Source organism: Dermacentor variabilis, unplaced genomic scaffold (genome assembly GCF_050947875.1).
Source record: "Dermacentor variabilis isolate Ectoservices unplaced genomic scaffold, ASM5094787v1 scaffold_14, whole genome shotgun sequence".
Classification (NCBI taxonomy): Eukaryota; Metazoa; Arthropoda; class Arachnida; order Ixodida; family Ixodidae; genus Dermacentor; species Dermacentor variabilis.
In genome coordinates this window covers 8,931,084-8,944,171 of record NW_027460302.1, presented here as the reverse complement: position 1 = coordinate 8,944,171, position 13,088 = coordinate 8,931,084, and the positions used below count along the sequence as shown (strand labels likewise).

At 44.8% G+C, this 13,088-nt stretch overlaps 1 protein-coding gene across 1 annotated transcript in view; it reads left to right on the top strand.

Annotated features, from left to right (window-relative positions):
• The window catches only part of LOC142567775 (WD repeat and HMG-box DNA-binding protein 1-like), a 350,415-nt gene that overhangs the window by 76,580 nt on the left and 260,747 nt on the right, over positions 1–13,088 (top strand). Inside the window, exon 3 of the mRNA XM_075677936.1 lies at positions 6,712–6,963. Coding sequence (XP_075534051.1) covers positions 6,712–6,963 — 252 coding nt within the window. The remainder of the gene's footprint in view (positions 1–6,711; positions 6,964–13,088) is intronic.

Here is a 13,088-nt window from a genome sequence, read left to right as displayed (position 1 = left end):
AATCCGCAACCTTTAGCTAAGCCATAGCGTCAAAGGTAGCGCGGCAGGCACAAAAGTGTTGATCTGAAGGTCGACCACTTCCGTAGTGTCACCTGGACCCCGCGGTGCGCTTTAATTAATGCGGTTCTGCTTCTGCGCGCCCTGCGTAATTTGCCCGGTTGACAGATTTGCATGGTGCTTATTTTGCAGGAATAGCACCAACGGACTGTACCGTACCTTGAACATAAGCTTATCCTGTTGCCCCGCAACCGCATTCATACAGTAGTAGGGCTTCCTTGCCTTCTCACGTCACCTTCCTGCCCTCCTTCTTCTCTACAGTTCTATCTAAGTCCCCTGTGGGCTCGCACGTTAGTAGAAAGGGAAGCGCTGCAGTTTCTGCAGTGCTTCTGAGAGGAGTCAAATAATTAGACTGGTCAAGCGGCTAATGTGGCAACGCCCAGGGAGCTCCAGAGGGCATTGTGCACATTGGACGCGGTGGAGTCCAAAGGAGTTTCTCCCGTCGCCTTTGCTCTCTGACTCACTCCTCTTATGTGTACACACGCTCTTAACCACCCCTCCAACGCGGAGTGCCGGATAGGAGTACGAGCAGCAGCAGTGGGAACGTCGAAGCATACGGCAAAAAAGCTTCGGTTTCAATGTCTAGGCCAAGTATGAAGTCATAAGGGCGTTGTTCCAGAACGGGAAACAAAAGAGTAGTTAGGCGCCCCGCGATGCTTGTGCGAGCGGTGCACATGCCAAGCACGGTAGGCGTTCCTCCGTCGGCGGCTCGGAGGGTGCGGGATGCAGCGGGTGTGAGCGTTGAGGCTTCGGCACAATTGGGCACTCATAACGGATACGTGCGCGCCAGCTTCAGTGAGCGCTGGCATACGCCATCGACTGAAACGTCAATGAAGTTCTGTTTGGTCGGAAAAGTGATTAGACGGTTTTGCCGTTGAGTGTTCAATTCAGCGTAACTTCCGGAAGCTGCATCGCTTCGTTTTGCGGAGGCGGCTGTCGGGGCTGCATCGGCGACGGTGGGCGACGAGCCTGCGGCGATGGGAACGATGGGCGACGAGCTGATAGCGGACAGGACTGCTGGCGTCGGAACGACGACGAGGGACTGTTCCAAGGAGCACGAGCGTCATTGTTTGGCTGTTGCGGTGGCAATCGAGGGTGGTAACGACGTCCGCTCTGTTCCGGGCTCATATAACTGGTGAATGACGCTCGCAGAAAGGGGGAGAGAGTATGGTTGATACAGTGGCAAGCAACAGGACCAATACGCCGGCAGGCAAAGCAGATTGGCCGGTCGCCTGAAGTTTTCCACTCGACTCGATTTCAGTAGCGTGCAGGATACTGCGGACCAGTCGGTAGACATGGAGCATGAGACAGCTGTGAAGCGGCAACGGCATATACAGAATGTACTCCAAGATTAGCTAGATCTTCGCGGACTATGGCCTGCAAAAATGGTGCTGTAGGCAAGTTCTTCGGTTCACTGGGACGGGAAAAAAAGGGGTGCAGAAGTCATAGCTTTACGTTCTCGCCACACTATAGGTGTCAGGTCATCTGATGATGATGGTCGCTGCACACCTAGCCTTTCGTGACAAGAGGATGTCGTACGTGTGTTCGACAGACCTGCCATCGGGATTGTGGGCGTTCATGTGGGCCGCGACTTGTCGGGTACTGTTTCTTCGGTAATGTTGTGCAGTCCGAGGTGACGACCACTGCGGAGCTCCGTTCTTGTTCTCGTGGGTACCCCGCACCTCTCACAAATTTGTTACATATAAAGATGTATTTACAACATTTAGAAGAGAGAACGATGCATAAAAAATGGCTGTCGAGATCGAGTCCGCCTCTACCCGTCAAATCGTCGTCTTCTGACTGGCGCCACTCTTGGTTGCACTGTAAAAATAGAGTCATTGCCATTCAAAAGCAATTCATACGGGTCTCTTATTTTACCACGTTGGTAAAGTTACTAACATGGAGTACAGGATAAATAATAAATAGTTTTGGCTGTTTGTGCATAGATCCACCGCGATAATTTCACTGCACACGAAGGGCAAATGTACTTCCAGTGATTCAGTTAGAATAATTGTATTTGAGACAAAATAAAATGAAGAGGATGGAAAATTAGGTGGGTTTCTGCAATAATAGGATGCCTGTCTGTTACTAATAGCTGGAAGAAACCATTTTCGTCTAATGGAGGCTCGACTAAGCACAGCCCTCAAAAGGACGCCATTAAAAGAAATGCAGATGCAAAGCTGTTGTGGGTGTGGGCGCTGCTTTTGTGGAGCATTTTGAGCCCTGTTCTCGGCCAGACATGAATTACAAACTCACGCGCACATCCACCATAAGAAGTGAGGCTGTTCTTTCTTTCGACTCGAGCCACCAAGACTTTGCTCACATTCGTTTGTCCTTTTGTACTCCCTTGTGTCCTGTCGTAGAAGTCAACAATGATTGTGCCACCACTGCAAGTAACATCAAAAGCTGGAATCCTCACAAGGTATGCTTGTGAACACTTCACCTACAACCGTGACTTGTTCAATTATCGGAGTAACTTTTGTTTCACCATTTTTTGCAGGTTTGTGATGACTTCCTCATTTATCATTTAAGGAGGAAGGAAAAAAGAGATATTATTGGCCTGTAAGCTGCCTACGCCAAGCCATAAGAAGCTCAATGGTCACCATAATGTCTACGGGCGCCTTTGAACTCCGTACTTATCTATTAAGTGCCTGCTGTAGTCCGTAGTTTTGCATCATACAAAGCAGCAATGGTAAAATTTGATATACAAGCCTACTTACTTTTAAGGCCCTTTTGCGACTAACTGAGAAGTCACTTGTTTCATCCCGAGTTGTTTCTTTTCTAGTCCTTATAGCCATGACGACCACAACATAAACAATGTAGCAAGCTACTACTTGCTAATGCGCAAACTTTGTCATCTGCTCCTTGTAAATGAGCTTGACGGGCAATACCACCAAGTATCACATGCTCCCTCACAAGTATAATATGTTAAATCAAAATGCAAATAATCCTAAAACGATTAAAAAGCTGAATGCAATTTTAAGAAAATGATGCCTCGTGGTGACTCAACCCTTGCATGGTTCAATAAATCAATATCTAGGCTTGAAAAGTGAAGTTCACAAAACCCGCGTACTCCACATGTCACAAACATGGCCTATAACTAAAATCAATTCTTCTTTCTCTTCAAACAGCAGATTACAAACCCGAGCACAGTGTGTTCCCAACAATTTTTCAAGCATACTCATAGATCAGTAAACTCGGCTTAACATTCAGCCAATCAGTGGACGAGAAGGGAAGCCTCAGCGTGGGAACTTGTATTTGTCATGCCGCTCACAAATGTTTGCTTGTTAACGTTGGCTCCAGGCTGAGGTTTCTCTTGCTCACCTTTGTGACTCAATTGATGTGTTCATCTCCTTGCAACCTGTTTCTTTGGTTTTAATGTATAAACCGAGATCTTTTTTCAACATCCAACCGTAAATTGCGTTTTCCGAGGATCTTCGAGCATTAATTGGGGTGTCTCATATGTATATTTGGTGATCTTCTTTCACACAATCTTTGCTGAAGCACTCATGCGTCCATAGCGTGCCTTGCTTTCCTATCAGTACTTCACTTGTGCCATAGCCTTCACTGTCGCAGCTGAACACTCAATATGGAGCACAAATATGAAGAGCAGACAATATGTGCTAGAAAATTTTGCATTACAAGTTCTTATCTTCCTACACTACATGCCTCTCGCCATTGTGTTGCAAAAAGAATGGGACATCACAGCTCAAGCTTGCCGAGTACTCTTTCCGTTTCTTTTGTTATTCTAGCTGAAATCTTCGAACGCAGACAATATGCGCGTGACCAGCACTTTACCAACTACGGCAGATTAATAGGACCAGCACTTCTCGCAACGACAGTATGTGGGTAGCCTAGCATAAATATCGTTACCTGAACCTTTGTTCTCCCTGCGGTATGCCGTACACGATAAAAAAACTTGGCTGGATTTCAGCTTTCAAATCCACTAAATAGATGGCTATCCGTGATTCTGTATACTGCAAATTGAATGACGTACAGCATTAAGACAACTCACCTGTACGAAATTCGTGGGCACGTGCTGCTTCGTTCACCATTGACAATAAACAGCGTAATCTTACTTGTTTGAAGTGTTATTTTGCTAGCTGAGGCCTTTAGGTCACGTGGGCACATAATTAAAGAAATCTGCAATTATGCTACAGTACCGCACACACGAACAACGCCTCGTCAGCGGGAACAAATCGCCCAACAGTTGAGAGTGAGCAGCGCGACCAGCCGCTATAGCAGTGGCCATATTTCTCACTACGTAGTGAGGATGATATTATTTTTGATTCCTTTAGTGACATCTCTCGGTCGTACACAGAAGTTCACGGTGCCACTGCTACTCTCATTTTCGGTGGGTTGTGTAGTGCAAGGTACAGTTTCCCTTTAAATATTATAGGTGCTATGTAGTTGTACATCGTGGAGAATATGCCAGTACCAGTGATTACGCTGGAATCTTTGAAGGGTCATGTACAAAATCCGACGCGCTTGACCCGCCATTCAGCTTTTCGACAATCTACAAGTGCGCTCGCCGCTATCATTGTGCTGAGTATTGTTTCGCTGAGTACAGGCTCTCCAAATAAACAGCTAATTTCGGGGATTGTGTTGTGCCACAGTGGCTCTTCACTGTCGCTTTAACGTGACTCAAGCAATATGAATCGCGTCTTCCTCCGTAGGCCTCACACTGTCACCCGCCCTCGCGCTCACCTCACAGCGTCCCACCTGCCTCATTTTCTCGATTTTGGCAAAGCTGATCCTCACCTTACCCCGCGAGGGTGAGAGCTAAGGACGCCCTCGTGAGTGTAAGCATGTCTGCTGACGACTGCTTCTCATGCTCGCAAGTCTGTGCGCTGCTCATACTTTTAGCAGTGGTTCCCTATATAAGCCACTTTCCTGGCAAAATCTACATGATGTGGACGTGAATGGGATGAACCACGTCATCATTACCACGTATTAAATGTGCGCGAATATTTGAATTTTTCGAAAAACCAATCGAACATTGGCGAACTTTAATCGGTTCCCTAATCGAGCGAACATTAGTCAATTAGGCGCTAGAATCGAATATCTTTAATTGAAAATACTTTTACTTTCCGCTGCTTTTGGATATTTCATGTCGTCGATTTCACATGGTCCCACATCAAATTGGAAGTAAAATGCGATATTTTTATTCCTTCTACAGGGGAGATATATCTCCCCTGTAGTACTAAACGTACTAAAGCGCGCTGCGTTGCTCAGGTTCTTCTGGATCAATGCACTCCCTTGCAGTAAAATCTTGTTTAGACAGGTCATTTTAAAGTGGGCATTGCTTGATACTATTTTAGATGCAGCACTGATGTCCACTCAGATTAAATCCGACTACGTTTCATTACATCATGCTTTACAGAATAGAGGGACAATATACCGCGATAATACTAACCAGCGAAAAAGTGTTCTTATAATCTGACGTCGCTGCAGACACCACGCTTATCTGGCGCAAGGTATAATAATAAATGGCGCAAGATAATAATTGGTCCGCAAGGTTGTCTTTTAAACTGACCGTGCGTCACCGCGTATTCTTCTTAGAGCACTGAGTTTGCGAACAATCTGCTTGTTGCAAGTGCTGCGTGTGTGCTTTTAACAAATCATCTTTTATAACGTGGATTGTAATGAGAAAAGCGTCGCAGTGTCACCCAAAAGGTGAAGCTTTCATTGCGATAGTAAATTAGCTGACAACCATGACAGTAAGGGTAGTAATTTTATCGGCCGTATAAACTTGCAGGCATCACTTACTTACTAAATGAACAAGCATGGTTGCAGCGCGCGCACGCAAACATGAACACATCAAACTTGATGACCGCAGGTACTCGGTCTCAGAGCTGGCGTGAAGAAGCGCGGCGGGCGAAGTGAGCTTCGTGCTATCTGTCGCTTCAACGCGAGCTGAGCGGCGAGAACGCAGTACGCACAAAGCTAGAGCCGTCGGCGCGCCTGGACTCCCGAGACTAGAGCCAACGGAGATCGTTTGCAACATAGGGCGCGCGCGACCGCGAAATGAGTGGTTGCTGTCGGAGTACAACACATTCCTGTCCATCCCCTTCGGTGGATCAATTGCGCGCGACGAAAGACGACGTGCTTCCGCCCCACTTTTCTCCTTTACGCGCGCGATATGGAGCCTCGATCGTAGCCTCCCTTCTCACGCTTTCACTCGAATATACAGCATCCGGCGCGCGTCGGCGGTGTTATTGCCCTTGGACATTTATACGGAACTGCACGGTGACGGCAAAGGTGTGCCTGGAGTGTCCATGTGATTGCTATCGTAATAATTTTTTTTTATTCTAATGAAAACTGGTTGCTGAAGTAGTTTGATAAGAACGGTTTCCGAAATTATTTGCGAAGTTTTCGAAAAGTATTCTATATTCGATTTGCTTGCGGCACTATTCGAATCGTATTCCGACTCGAAAACTGCTATTCGGTAACCTCTACCACATATGCCCTGGAAACGCCTGGAACGAACATCTCATGCGCGAGTGATGCTTTAAGTAATCGAAGTGGAGAAATATGGTGAGTGGATGCAGAGAAATGGGATTCGCCTACGATTTTTTGAATCGTGGCTTTTACCTGTGCCGATTGTTCGTTTCGTGAGTTCTGGCTTTACAGATGCCTCACTCAAAAATGCAGGTACTGAATACAACGGGTCAGGTGCGGCACACACGCAACAAGGTGGGCAAGGCATTCGCCTTTGTGGAGCCGACCGAAACGGGCCGCTGGCCGACCTTCATGATGCGCAACCGGCATGGTTACACGCGCGCTGCCCTCTCGGACGAAGCCGTGGTGCTCTTTGGCGGAAGTCCCGGCATGCTTTGCCGGCCCCTGCGCTGGAGTGGGGACATCACAAAGGCGGACTGGAGCGCACCCATTCCCAGAATTCAGGTGAGCACCGTGACTGACCGATAGAGGTGCCGGCCTATCTGGCGCGCTAGATTAAAGACAATCGGCTCGAGGGTGGTTGTTTCGTGTTTCTAGGTGCGAAGCTCGGCTAAATATGGCCACTGAAGGACGTGGCACAAGCTAAAAAGACACAAGGAAAAAATGAAGGCTGAGAGAGCGTAAACTCGCAACTAAATTTATTTGAGATGGCAACTCGCAATACATAAGCGGACCTAACGCGTGCGGAACACTACAAGTGTGGTCCACACAGCCTCACGCAGCTATCACGGAGGAGGACTTAAAAATGAAAATTAACTGCTGTGAAAAGAAACGGAAGGAAGCAAAGCTAATACGATAATCACCTTCAATAAAGGCGAGTTTCTGGTCGAGTTACTCCGTTTTTCAGTATCGGGTGTGTTTCTAACCTTTTGCTCGGCCGGAGAAAGCGCAGTCTAAAGACGCGGCCGATATGTGCTACTCGGCATGAAGCCCTGACGCTCCGGTTAAGTTTGTATATATGCAAGGAATGATTTGTGAGCCACCTGAATGTCGCACGAGGCTACAAAGGATCTCCCAGCCACGTTTCCCAGAAAGAACCTTTCGCAATTGACGAAAAATACGAGAAATAAAAAAAGGAAACAACATTAATGGAGTAGTCACCACTTTATGTAAAAGGCTATCAGCAACTCTCCGGGCAATGCGTGTAACATCCTTTCTATCACACGCGTGTCTTGAAACTGCGGCATGTCTCGGACAGCTGGTGCATCCCATAGGTAAACGGGAATCGCGTCACGCGCGCCCATTTCGCCCCTGGTGCTCGCTAGGCCAAACTTCCGAGAACAAGGAAATCAAGCATGCTGCCACGGCAACGTCTTTGTTGATGCGCGAGGGGAAAGCGCCATCATTCTTTTCATCTACCATGCGCTCGATGAGCACAGGGTTCTCTGTAGGTGCTAACAGAAACCAACACCGCTTCCATTTATTTTTTTCAGCTTCCTTTTCTCTTTCAGATTCTGTGTAAAACCCACATCGGCTCCTAATTTCTTTGACGTGTGTGCAACACATCTGCGTGAAAATTTATCTTTTTTTTTTTTTCAACATGTGCGAGCCAGCACGTTATGGCCTGCGGCTCTTTTGTTTCAGCGAAACCTAAGTAGGCAGAAAACTGTGATTTCTTCACTGGTTTTATTAGCAACCTATGGCATTCATACACAACACAATGATGTAGAGCTGGGTATCTCATTCATTTTTCACTGTATATAGGTGCATTCCGTACTGCGATCATACCTAACACAGATTCCTACAATTTCTCATAGACAAAAAATTCTTACAGACGCCACGTTTTTTTTTTCTTTTTTGCTGTGCACAGCACAACTATACCAAAGTTCTGACGCCACAGTTATCTGTGAATAATAAACAGACTCTCCAGAGCAGCTAAGCAACGTCTTTCGCATACCAGTAAAAACAGCTTCCCTTTTATTCCGTACAACGGGTATACTTGCTAGTCCAAAAAATGCGCAGTACTTAGTAAAATTTTTCTGCATAGCTCTCCTTGTGCTAATGCGCCGATAAATATTTAGCAAATTATATTGAAAAAATATATGGTTTTCATATTTACTTTCGCATCGTGATCCATGTAAGACCAGTAGACCTTCATTCAGAGCTCTAACGTTTGCTAATAAGGTAGAGGAGTCCGGTGATGGGCTTGTTGGTGTATAACTGGACATACAACGAAACCCAGCCTACGCAGTCGCGTACACAAGAGGAGAGAAACGACAATCACACACGCTGGGACAAGCAATAGAGTTTAACGAAACATTTGGGTCGAAAAGAAAATCAACACACACATGCGCCATGCAAAACCAGGCAATCATATAAAACATAAATATCGATGAATGACGCATACTAAAGGTGGCATCTTTCAAAAAAAAAAAAAAATAGAGCCACATCTTTACAAAACAGCGATAAGGAGGGTGCGCTCACGCACTGATTGGAACCGTGTTTTTGAATTTGGTAAACTTCAATGACTTCTGTCTCACGTTCCGTGGCTCCCCTACCAATTATTTGGGTGTCTTCATAAACAGCACGGCAGGGGCAACTTTGGCAGTGAGCAGGCAAGCTTGCGCCCTCCACCTGACGTCACAGACGTTTCATGTTCTTTAAAGCGAGCATAGACACAGCGTCCCGTCTGTCCGATGTACACTCTGCCACACGACAACGGTATGCGATAAACAACCTTGGTGGTGCAGTCTGTGAGTTTGGAAACATGACAAATAGTGCACAATCTCTTACGTTTCCGGTTTTCAATCCTGGCAGGAAGTCTTGAAAGCCTACATGGCGCCGAGAACACAACGTGTACGCCGTGTCTAGTGGCAACTTCTTTCACCTTGTGTGAAAGCTTGTGGATATAAGAAATAACTTCCACTCGCTTTAGATCCTCATTGCCACGTGCATGTGCCCTGCCATCTGTTTCTTTTTTCAACCTGCTAAATTTATTTTCGTCTACCGCCTTTAAAATGTTGTCAGGGAAGCCAGCCGCCATTAGATGCTGGATCTGCTCAGCAAAACTTTGCTGTGTTGAATGGTGGCAGCTTTTCTTGAGGGCATTATTAAAACACAGTGCTACCATGCCTCGCTTCACCAATTTTAAATGTGATGACTCAAATGGTAGACGCCGCTTCTTAGTGCGAGATACATATATCCAGCAAACGTGCCCGGTGTTAGAAAAGGTCAGTTTGAAGTCGGAAAACTTTATTGCATTCTCTGAAGCCAGTTCCTTGGTGAAATATAGAGTTTTGCTGCGTGGCTTGAACGAGTTAAAAATTTCGCATGATGCCACATCTAGGTCCGCGGGGTTCATCAGGTTTAACAAAATTTAATAAATCACCAACATACCTGAAGACCTTTGTTACCCTATCCTCAACCAACGAGCAACTTAAAGCATCGTCAAATTTAGAAATAAAAATTTTGCAAAATACGGCTGCCACGTTGGACCCAATAGAAATTCCGTTCTTTTGCAAATATAAATTTTCCTCAAATTCAATGAACGTCGATGATAACTACATGCTTAAAAGCTGCAGGAACGAGTTAACAAACGCGCTAGTGGCGTTCTGGAACGCGACTGCCCAGTTGTTTCATTACTCTGTTGCTAGTCCCAGCGTGGCTGAAGGAGTCCCAGTCTGTGTGGTTGTCTTTTCACTCTTGTGTACACGTCTTCGAAGGCTGGGTTTCGTTTTTCTCAAACTAATAAGGTATAATTACGAAATTCCTCACGACCATGTTGCAGATGTTTCTTAAAATTGGTAATGCACTTAGTTTATCCTGTGATTATCTAGGCATACATGGCACATTTATAAGACAACCAACAAGTAGCAGCAATTATTTTTCTCAATAAAAAGTAAGGATAAGCACGTGTCAGTCGGCGTTTGATCGTCAGGTGATGTTGGGCAAGGACAGTGATGCACAAAGCTTTAATGAACGCGTAGCTTCGGAACATGGAGAAATATTTTTGAAGGTGACTCTAATCGGCTGCATTCAATGCATCACATCAACCTGCTGAGAACAAATCTATTTGGAATGGTTTTGAAGACCTTCCTCTATTGCGCTGAACACACATTATGCACTTTCTTTAACTGAGCCAATAGGCTCAGTAGGCTCAGGTTCGTGCGACCTGTTTGAAACATAGTAGAAGTGTCAGGGCTATGTTATGAGTTTAGTCATTGGTTCGAGGTCATCCGTCATAGAAGTTTCGATGTCGACACAATAAGGTTGCGAAATCATTTCAAGTTCTCTAGAACACTCCTTTCTGGTACATCATGCTTTCTTAAGAAATTAAGAAGGTGGCGGGAAGGCAAAATGCAAGCGTTGTGTTTTCTGCCTCTTACAAATTGCCTAGATTGTGCGGGAGGATTGAAAAATAGGGGAAGTAGAGAGGGGGCCTGTAAAGTTAAACACGTGACACTTTTCATCAAGTGCAACACTGGGGTTGATTACCGCATTCGGTTGGCTTGTGGTAAAGTCTATATAGGCCAGACAGGTAGATGTGTTAACAAGCGCTTGCTAGAACATAACCTATTACCTATTACCACTTCCAGTGCCTCGCTACCTATTGTATATTGCGTTTCTCTTCTGAGACTGTTAAACATTACTTTAGTTTTCTGCAGATTAATTTTTATAACCACTCTTCTGCTTTGCCTCTCCAGGTCAGTGAGCATGCATTGCAATTGGTCCCCTGAGTTACTAAGCAAGGCAATATCATCAGCGAATCGCAAGTTACTAAGGTATTCTCCATTAACTTTTATGCCCAATTCTTCCTAATTCAGGTCTCTGAATACCTCCTGTAAAAACGCTGTGAATAGCATTGGAGATATCGTATCTCCCTGCCTGACGCCTTTCTCTATTGGGATGTTGTTGCTTCCTTTATGGAGGACTATGGTGGCTGTGGAGCCGCTATAGATATCTTTCAGTACTTTTACATACGGCTCGTCTACACCCTGATTCCGTAATGCCTCCATGACTGCTGAGGTTTCGACAGAATCAAACGCTTTCTCGTAATCAATGAAAGCTATATATAAGGTTTGGTTATATTCCGCACATTTCTCTATCACCTGATTGATAGTGTGAATAGAGTCTATTGTTGAGTAGCCTTTACGGGATCCTGCCTGTTCCTTTGCTTGACAGAAGTCTAAGGTGTTCCTGATTCTATTTTCGATTACCTTAGTAAATAATTTGTAGGCAACTGACAGTAAGCTGATCGGTGCATAATTTTTCATGTCTTTGGCGTCCCCTTTCTTATGGATTAGGATTATGTTAGCGTTCTTCCAAGATTCCGGTACGCTCGAGGTCGTGAGGCATTGCGTATACAGGGTGGCCAGTCTCTCTAGAACAATCTGCCCACCATGCTTCAACAAATCTGCTCTTACCTGATCCTCCCCAGCTACCTTTCCCCTTTGCATAGCTCCCAAGGCTTTCTTTACCTGTTCCAGTGTTACCTGTAGGATTTCAAATTCCTCTAGTCTATTCTCTCTTCCATTATCGTCGTGGGTGCCGCTGGTAGTGTAAAAGTCTCTATAGAACTCCTCAGTCACTTGAACTATCTCATCCATATTAGTAATGATATTGCGGCTTTGTCTCTTAACGCATACATCTGATTCTTGCCAGTTCCTAGTTTCTTCACTGCTTTTAGGCTTCCTCCGTTCCAGAAAGCATGTTCAATTCTATCCATATTATACTTCAAAAACAACACAAAAATAGAACTTTCCGCTACAGCAAAAACATTGGGTGTTATCTTCCATGAATTGATGCTATGGGACCACCACACCGATTACTTACGAAATAAACTTAGTAAAGCGTTAGGTATGTTGCGCAGATGCCAGAGGCTACTACCAATACCACAGAAACTTATGGTTTATAACGCACTATTTGCTTCTCACCTGCGCTCTTGTAACCTGGTCTGGTCAAATAGTACTAAGAAATCATTAGGTAATTTAGTTTCAGTTCAAAAGCATGCCTTACGTGCTATTTCAGACTTACCTTACAATGGACATACGCGTGACATATTCCGGAAGTTCAAGATTTTACGTGTAGACCGCCTTTATGAGTATCAACTTATGTGTTCTTTTAAACGTGACGTGGTTAAGGGTACTAATCATATCATAAACATCGCGAACTTGCAGCGGAATCCTTCTTTTCGCCTTAATCGATATACGGAACACTGGGAAGTCCCGCGCCCTCGGACTAACTATGGCCTTCAAGCACTCTCCTACTGTCTTGCCTCTACACTTAACAAATATAGGCTAAATGATGTAAACATACGCCATATATCCAAGAGCAGATTACTACAAAAATTTCTGTGAAGAATTAACTTTTTGGTTCGTCGGTTGAAAAGTATTTCTTTGCTATTTCTAAGTTGTCATTTCTGGTTTTCATGCATACATGTATGCGTATATGCATGTCTGTATATATATATATATATATATATATATATATATATATATATATATATATATATATATATATATATATAAATGTGTGTATATATATATGTGTCTGTGAATATGTATATATTGACCTTGCCACAATAATGTACTACGAATATCTTGCCATGTTGCTGCCTGTTGTTTCATGGG